At 36.5% G+C, this 9,627-nt stretch overlaps 1 protein-coding gene across 1 annotated transcript; it reads left to right on the top strand.

The window, feature by feature from the left end:
* The first annotated feature begins 7,771 nt into the window (after window positions 1–7,771).
* Window positions 7,772–9,021, top strand: LOC112800810 (WEB family protein At2g17940). The gene is made up of 2 exons (XM_025843211.3): window positions 7,772–8,128; window positions 8,239–9,021. Exons 1-2 carry the CDS (start codon window positions 7,985–7,987, stop codon window positions 8,734–8,736), a joined length of 642 nt encoding a protein of 213 aa, XP_025698996.1. The 5' UTR covers window positions 7,772–7,984; the 3' UTR covers window positions 8,737–9,021.
* Window positions 9,022–9,627: the final 606 nt, after the last annotated feature.

Here is a 9,627-nt window from a genome sequence, read left to right as displayed (position 1 = left end):
GGGACTTAGATTATTGCAAGAATATACTACCTTCTTCCACAACGGGCACTCTTCTTTTGGAAACCGCCACCACCACTTAAATAACAGGGCTGTGTTCCTAATCATCGCATCATCAACTCCCAACCCGCCTAATTTTTTTGGAGCCTGCACTACTTCCCACCTTACTAATGTCATACCATTCCTACCATCTTTCTTACTCCAGAGGAATCTTCGCTGCAAGGAGATTAATTTCTCAGCAACAGCTTTTGACATCTTGAACAAGCTCAAATAATACACTGGCAAACTATTCAACACTGATTTGATAAGTACCAGCTTTCCCGCTTTATTTAGCACCCTAGCTTTTCACATACTGAGTTTCTCCTCCACCTTTTCGAGTATAGACTTTCAAGTCTTCACCAATCTCGGATTTGCTCCCAAAGATATCCCAAGGTACTTAACTGGAAGCGTGCCCCCTTACAACCCAATAAGTTACACATACTCCGGACCCACTGTTCATCACAATTAATTGGAATCAAGCTGGACTTATCAAAATTGATACTCAGCCCTAACATCAACTCAAAGCATCGCAGAAGTCACTTGTAATTCTTAATAGTTTCCTCTTTTGGTGGCAGAATATAATGGTATCATCAGCAAACTGAAGATGTGACAACTCTATGCTATCTCTTCCAACCAACAATGGTGATATCCGTCCATTCCTCACTGTCTCTCCAACCATACGATGCAACACATCCACAACCAGTACAAATAAGAACAGAGAGAGTGGATCACCTTGTCGCAGGCCTTTTTCCATTTTGAACGGCTTAGATGGTGAATCGTTTATTAACACCGACATAGATGCAGTTGCAACACACTCCATAACCCACGCTCTCCATTTATGTCAAAACCCCATCTTTTACAGTACTATGTCCACAAAGCTCCACTTAACTCTGTCGTATGCTTTTTGGAAGTCTAGCTTGATTATTGTGGCCACCGTTTTCCTCAGTTTAAGCCAGTTAACTGTTTCACACGCGGTAAGTGCTCAATCATGTATTTTCCTTCCTTTTACAAACGCACTTTGCGTCTCACCTACTAGCATTGGCATTACTGATCTCATCCTCCTAACTAGCACATTCGAGATAACCTTATATACACAACCCACCATACTAATAGGACGTAAGTCTTTGATCTCCTTCGCACCTATAAACTTAGGGGCTAGCGCCACCCAAGTGATGTTGGAGTCCACTGGTAACCTGGTTGTTTGAAAAAAAACCCATCATTGTTGCTGTGAATTCAAATCCAATCTCATCCCAGCATTTCTTCATAAAGTTCATATTGTACTCGTCACAACCTGGTGCCTTAGATGACTTACAGTCCACACAGCCTCTCTGATCTCCTCAACTGATGGCAGTACTTCAAAAGTTACAGCATCCTCCTCACCTATCTTAACCACCAGACCATCTCTGAAACACACCACAGGAGATACTTCCTGATGATATAAATCCTTGTAGAATCCTCTGATAGCAATATTTATTCTAACTTGATTCCTGACCAGTCTGCCGTTGATTACCAGTGTATCAATCATATTGTTCTGCCTTCTGACTGAAGCAATATTGTGGAAGTACCTTGTATTTTTGTCCATATCCTTCGCGTGCCGAGACCGAGACATCTATTTCCAGTGTACTTCTTTTCTCACATGCCATCTCTCATAACAAGTAACCAGCGCCTTTCTTCTAGCCTCCATCGTTTCATCATATACGCCATTGCTTACCATATCATCAATTCCCTTTATTTCTTCCTCAAACTTTATAATCTTCTTGTCCATCTCACTAAAATTAGCCTTATGCCATCTCCCCAACGGAACTTTCAGAGCCTTTAATTTATCTGTGAACTGTAACTCCCCCAATCCTCTCCATTCCTCCTTAACCAGCCTAAGGAATCCATCGTGTGTAAACCAATAATCAAGACTTCGAAACGGCCTCAAGCCTCCCCTCAGCTTTCTGTCCTCTACTATTATAGGGCAATGATCTGACAAACCCCTTGGTCCACCTCGTAGGCGCGCCTTTGAAAACTCTTCTAGCCATTCCAAGCTAACCAAAACTCTATCTATGCGACTACAAGACCGTCCTCGAAACCAAGTAAACTTACGGTCAGTGAGCGGCAAGTCCACTAAATTCATATCATGTAACCAACTCTTGAAGTCTTTCGCAGACCTAGGTAACCCAGCAGATCCTTTGCGTTCCTCCTCATGTAATATTTCATTAAAATCACCCATAAAACAGCAAGGGACTTGGCATAACCCAGCTATATAGCTCAATTCCTCCCAGACACGGGCCTTCTCATATCTATGATGAGCACCGTAAACCAAAATAAATGCACAATTAAAATTACTCTTTAAACTTACTCCTTCAACACACAACCACCTTTCTCCCTTATACCAGTTATTCATTTTAAATACCAATTCGTCCCATATTACTAATAGTCCACCCGATGCGCCATCAGAGCCTACATATTCCCAGCCAGGACCATCCTGTCCCCATATTCTTGCGACATCGAATCTCGTGACAACCTGTCTTTTAGTCTCAATCAAGCCTATCATATTTAACCCATGTTAATTCTTTAAGTCTTTTACCATTCTCAACTTCCCATCACCACATAACCCCCAAACATTCCAAGAACTAAATATTATTTAAATTTTTTTACACACCTGTTTTGTATGTTTAGACCTGCACCTTCTCATTTTCGCCTTCTACTTAGCCACTTTTCTTTTGCGAGCTATCTCTTCGTTCTGCGCTTGGAGGATTGCCATGATGTCGTCTTCTTCATTGCATAATAGTGCTCATGACTCTTTTGCCAACTCCCAAGCCCTTCTGTTCTCTATCATTTGCTCCTCCACTTTTGAGTCACTGTCATCCGCGTCATTACCGACTTCCTCATGCCCCGCTCATCCCCTTCAATGCCACCCTCAGCGAGCCTATGGACCATCCTCGTACCACTTTGCGGTTTACATTGACCCCCAGCAGCTCCCCGTTCTAGCAGGCCAGCATTGTTCTCACTTGACCTTGTCTGTTCGAGCCCTCCTCCGTGCACCCACCGGTCAGTGTCACTTTTCTGTCCTTGACACACTCACAAGGCTTCCCATGTCGACCCACTGCCACCTCCTGTTGTTCCGCATTGCCACAATCCTCAACATTGACCACTATTGCTGTGAGCCCAGCCCCTCCATCTACGTTGCTTTCCTAGTCGTCGACAGCATTGCACTCACCGGCTTGGAGGTGGAAGCCTTCATCGTAGATCGACCGGCTCCCCATACCCGAGCCGAAGCCATCCCCTCTGTGGCCAGCCCCATCGAAGGTGACACCATCCCCCACGAGGGATACCCCTGCATAAGCGCTGCGTGTTCCCCTTCTACCTACTTCCACACGCTTGAGATATCCGCGCCCAGCCCCCTTACCTTGGACCTGACCCGAATCGTCCACCTCAGGCCCAACAACCCCATCCACAAGATGTGACTCAGTTGGGCCTAGCGTACCCGGTCCTCCTTCCTCATACTTGTTATAGTCGCTGGCCCAAGTCTTGTATAAGCAGACCCTATTTTCCTTTTCATTAATAGACCCCCTTCCCAGCCCAATGATTTCACATGTTACCGTTCTCCTAGGTCCTTCCTCAATACTCATAACGTGCTTTCTCCGTAAATTAGGTACTTTGAGATTTTTTCCAGTGATTGCTTAATACGTTACTAACTCCCGGCGCTGAAGATATGCACTGCTATTATTCCATTCATTCAAAATTATGTCTGAAATTACTAATCTGCCATCGTCATCTTCCTCCCCCCGTGTTACCATCATCAACAAAGTCTTCTTCCTGAGTTCCTTCGTGCAATGAACCCGTTTCTGGCCGCTGCCTTATATCTGTACCTGAGATCGTGCTTATGTTACCGGGGTTCCACTGTACACCTGTTTCTTCACCCCTAAATTTCTCGGTGCACTGCAACTGACACGCCTCATGTCCAACCTCCTTCACCAGAACATCAAAGCCGCCTGTATCAATTGTGATATGTATCCACTCTTGGATCACATCCATCACACAGGTATCGATCTGCACGCGACCTACAGTAAACGAGTTACACAATTCCGTTTCTCTATCACATCCAACCACTTCACCCCATTGGTTTCTTATTGTTTTGAACGTGTTTACTGACCAAGCGTGTAATGGCATCCCAAAGCACTCTAGCCACACTTTTCGAGTTTCGCTATGTTCCGACTCCTCCCACCTTCACACGCTATGGAACTGTTGGAGTAGGCTATTCATGTGAAATGTGTATGCTTCTTCAGCGTGCACAACACTATCAAAAGTCAGAAGCGCTTTGTAGGCTCCCATTTTCCGAACCTGAATGATGTTAGGCAAGTTCTTCGCAATCCTTTCCTTTAAAGAGTTAAAGTTAATTGCCTTAGTCATGCCCCCTACGAGACTCCGTTGCAACCATTCCAAATTTTCTTTTGCCATTGGCTACTTCCACCTTCTTTGTCCATCCATTCCCATGTGGGTCTTTGTCAACTTCCTTCCGTCGTAATTCATGTCCAGGTGACTCAGAATCATGTTGTGCTACCTCTCTACGCAGCTGTCTCGTATGGAGGTGTCGCCTGTCATCATCTGTATGTCTACTGATTATGTTCGCTATTCCTGGCATTCTTCTGTACTTAACCTCCTCCATACCGACTACCTTGCTTCTTAGCCTCAGTCGGTTCATTTCTGCTATAGCATTCAATGCTCCTCCTTTCGTTGTGTATCGTACGAACGCAAACATGTATATTTTTTCATTTTTTTTTGTTTCTAGGATAGATATATATCATTGATATACCCTGTCCAGTTAAACAGTTGGAATAACTCTTTCTTCGAGACGTCCTCTGGAAGATTGCTCACAAAAATGGAAAAGGACTTATGCTCCAACCGCCGATACTCTTCTCAATTCCAAATCCTAGAATCCTTGTCATGTTCCTTAAGTCTACCCCTCCCTATGTTTTCCACCTTCCCTCTTTCTCTCTCTTTGAGTCATACTCACTTTTAACTCGCTACTTGACTATTGTTACCGTAAAATAATGGACAAATTAATCTCTATGTTATTTTGCAATTGTTAAAAGTATTGATATTTACATAACCTAATGTTATTATTTTAGATTTTTTATGAATTAAGTTATAAGTTTTGAAATTTTTTAAAGACGGACTTACTTATCATGAAAATTAAAATGTCTAAAATTATAATTCTATTAATATTTAAATATAAAAAAATTAGGCATTTAAGTATATTTTGAACTAAAATTTTAATTATATTTTTACACGTTCATCTCTTTTTAATATGGGACTTTTTCTTCTTCTTCCTTCTCCTCCTCTTCTTATTCTTACGTTATTGTTATCATTATTATTATCGTCACTATCATTTTTTTTGTGTATTTTTTTGTCAATGTTATTATCATCGTCGTTGTTGATACTGTTGTTGTCGTCATTATTACTGTCACTGCTATTTTCTTCTTCTTTTTTATGTTGTTGTTTAACTTAATCTTTTCTTCTTCTTTTTTTCTCCTGATCCTATTTTATTATTATTATTATCATCGTCATTCTCATCATTTTTTCTCCTAACCAATAAAATACACATAGCACCCAAATAATAAAATATATTCGCAGCAAAAATTTGTATAATGGACGCAAAATTTTGTATGTACAGCACAAAAAACTTAGTGCATAGCATAGGAATTTTGATGTATGTGTAGCACATAAAATTTTTAAAGATTACATAAAATTTTTAAAGATTACATAAATTTGTGTGCTATGTGAAAAAATTTGTGTGCTATATGTAAAAATGTGTATAATATACTAATAAAATACACACAACACATAAATTTTAGTATATAGTACAAAAATTTTAGCGCATAGATAAATTTAACGTACAGTATAAAATTTTTTTAGAGAACTTTATATCTAAAACAACCCAACTAATAAATATATTCGCAGCAAAATTTTGTGTGCTACGTGTAAAGATTTGTGTGCCATATCGATAAGTTTGTGTTATGTGCAAATTTTTTTGTGCTATGCTTTGAGAATTTGTGTGTTGCAGAAAGCGCAAAAAAAAATAAGGTATGCATGTGTTTTTTTCTGATGAATTTTATACCAATTTGATTAAATTTAGTTACAGAAACACTTGTACATATAGTATCACTCATTAAAATAATCAAGAAACAAGTGATTTAGGATATTACTCTAAAACCTTTTTAAGTTTTACTAACTAAAACAAAAAATTTTGACAGAAGACCAAAAGACGAGTACTTTATAAAACAACAATAACATAACAATAGAAATAAAATTATAAATTAATTAAAATAAATAAATAATCTCTTTCTGAATTCATAACATGTTTACTAAATAATAATACATGAATAATATAAATTTATAACAAATTGAGCATATTATAAGCAAAATTTTAAATATAATAATAAAATAATAATATTATAACACATTGTACGATTTGAACTAGAGTAGATCAATTTTTAAAAGTTGATCTGAATCCGATTCAATCTATGCGGTTTGCTAAAAATAAAATTCAATTAAATTCAAGTTAATACGATATTTTCAGTTTGGATTAAATTAAATAAGCGATCTAGTTTAAATCAACTTAGATTTGAAAACTCATACTTATACTGTTACACACTAATGATAAAACTAACATGGAATTGTATTGTTTAATAAAAATAATTTAAAAATAATTAACTTAGTAATTAATTTTTTCGATGCTAAAGCTTTTTACTAAAATTACTTAAAGAATGATTTGGAATATTATTCAAAGTTTTATTTTGGCCACTAATAATATCTTTATATAAAGATTACATTGTGAATCGTTAAATAGTTTAATAAATATATTTAATCAAATATAAAATCAATGTAATTTCATAAGAAAACATTATTATTATTATTATTATTATTATTATTATTATTATTTGGTGTGCCAAGATATTTCCATTCTAACATGCCAAAAACTAATTTATTAGAATACTAAATTGTATTTAAGATTTGTCGCTAATGGGTTAAGAAAACATTATTATTGAAACATCTACTATAAAAAAAATCCCCATGAGAAAGCCCAAAGCAGCCGATAAATTCGCTTTTTTTTTTGTCAGCACTACCATAAGGCTAATTAGCTTAGCCCATATACAAATTACCACAAAAATTAGAAGATTAGCCCATAGCCCCATACACATGAAAGGATACAACATTACAACTACGATTACACATTTACACTTAAACAAAGTATTTGACGCGAACATCTTAAGAGTTAAGAGTATAAAAGGAAAGAAGTGAACCAACGAGTCCATTACATAATACATATAACAAATCTCAGTATATTTCATTTAAGTAATCATGTTTGTTAAAATTTTCAAGTAGGTCTAACTAAAGGGCGTTAGTCACCTTATTTAAGCACCAATATAATTTTTTGAATACACACGTATAGGGTCCAGTGGTCCACCATATAATATAATATAAGAACACATAAATAATGATACCACAGTACTTGTATAGTGTATCCAGTATAGTTGAGAAAGGAGACAAGTCCTAATCGATGCTGCTATATAGAGTGCTTTCAAATACTTCCATTTCAAATAGATTGAACTAACTAAATTATCAAGACCCTCCAACAACTCTTGTCAACTTCAATTAGCCAAATACCAGTGAAGTGAACGTAAAGAAAACAAGAAAATAAAACCCATGTATGTTTGATTATATTCTACCAAGTTTCTTTAAAGTTATGCCCAATTATTACAGCACCAATATCCATTATTAATCACATTATAAGAATTCCAACTCTCCCTATGGTTTCTATTTAATGGACCTCTTTCTACTGCCTTACCCTTAAGACATTGATTGATTCAGTACATTTTTCAAACCATAGTTTTTGGCAACTATATGTATATGAACATATTGTAATTATAAGTTAATTATCTTGCATAACCATACACAGATGGAGAGTTCTGAAGGTAAATTGGTGATCATAGGACGAGCGGAGATCGATACTCGAGCCCCTTTCAAGTCTGTCAAGGAAGCAGTTTCATTGTTCGGAGAGAAAGTACTAGTTGGAGAGATTTATGCCAACAAGCTCAAAGAGGTTCCACTTCAGTTTTTCTGTATATCAATGTATATATAATAAGGTTTTAGAGTTAGTATTGTGTAGAGTTAATTAATGTTGTTAATTTTGTGGATGCATGCATGATTAAGATGAAAGTTGAAGGGAGTGAAACTGGGAATGCACAATCCAAAGTTGGAGCATTGACATCTGAGTTAGAAGAAACAAAGCAAAGCCTTGAGAAAGCCAGAGAAGAAGCTAACTCCATGGCTCAACGAATCAAGATGCTGCGAAAGGAGCTCGAGCATACCAAGAAAGAGCTAGAAGAAGCAAAGGTGAGGCTTCAACAAAAGGATTGTGATCCAGAGATTGAAGACCTTAAGTTCATCTCAAATGGAACAAACAATAACGTGGAGATCAAGGCACAAGTTCAAGCTGATGAGGAAGCAGCAGAGTTTCAGAAAAGAAGATATGTGAAATTTGCTAGTCCTCATGCACTGGCTCAAGTTATTCCCAATAGGGAACATGAAAAGATTCTTGAGAGACCCCCTTCAATAAAAAAGGGTAAGAAGAAGCCAATGATGCCTTTGTTAGGATGGTTTTTCTCTAAAAAGAAGGGAAGCCATGAACTTGATTCTCCAAGAGCCTAAGCACTAGCTTGCTTTCAGTTACTATGAATATTTCCTTATTCATAATGATGTGTGTTCTAATCTTCTGATTAGTCATAATTACTTGTAATTCATTATTATTCTCTGATTTCTCATATGTGTAAAACAAGGAGGAGGAATCAATTAAGTGTCCTCTCTCAATTTTGTTACTTTTGTGACTTGTATTTGCCAATGCTTACTGCCTCATTAGCAAGGGATAGAGGTTTCTGGAAGTGTATGAAATCATGATTATAATATAGACACAATAAATAAAGCACTTCTCTCTAATCCTTTCCACTCTTTTTAAAAGATTTCTCAACTAGTGATGATATATTACTTTTATTATACTCGCAATCATTAAAGAATCTCACTTTAGACATAATATATAATAAAATTCAATGACATTGTTTGATCCATATAGTCAACTCTAACCAATAAGATAAAATTTTATTGTTGCCATTGTATATACACAATCAATAAAAAAACTAAAATAAAAGTTTAAATTAGTATTATATCATATTTTAAAAGTCTTTTTTTATCGGCATAGTTATATTTATGTAGTGTTTGATAAACAAATGAATAATTTCTCAAGAATAATTACTCACATAATCATATAGGGAACATAAAATAATTTTTTTTTCTTATTCTTAGTGACATAAAATGAGATAAGATAACATTTGTTCTTGGTCTACTTTATATGTCAAAGTCATGCTTAAGATATCTTAGTTCTTATTAAAAGTGTGTGCGGACAAAAATAGTATCAAACTTGTTGGTGATGTTCCTTCTTTTTTTTTATAGTAGTTTAGAAGAATTAACTGCTAATTCAGTACTCGAAAAATTCAAACACGGATAAAAATAATCCTAAAATGTTATCGATAAAAAAGTCACTAAATA

Source organism: Arachis hypogaea, chromosome 5, assembly GCF_003086295.3.
Source record: "Arachis hypogaea cultivar Tifrunner chromosome 5, arahy.Tifrunner.gnm2.J5K5, whole genome shotgun sequence".
NCBI lineage: Eukaryota > Viridiplantae > Streptophyta > Magnoliopsida > Fabales > Fabaceae > Arachis > Arachis hypogaea.
This window is presented reverse-complemented; position numbering and strand designations above follow the sequence as displayed.

Bases quoted from the DNA above. Each gene is read 5' to 3' on its own strand.
- LOC112800810 (XM_025843211.3), top strand. From the start codon at position 7,985: ATGGAGAGTTCTGAAGGTAAATTGGTGATCATAGGACGAGCGGAGATC. The intron at 8,129-8,238 runs GTTCCACTTCAG...TGCATGATTAAG, and splicing joins ATGCCAACAAGCTCAAAGAG to ATGAAAGTTGAAGGGAGTGA.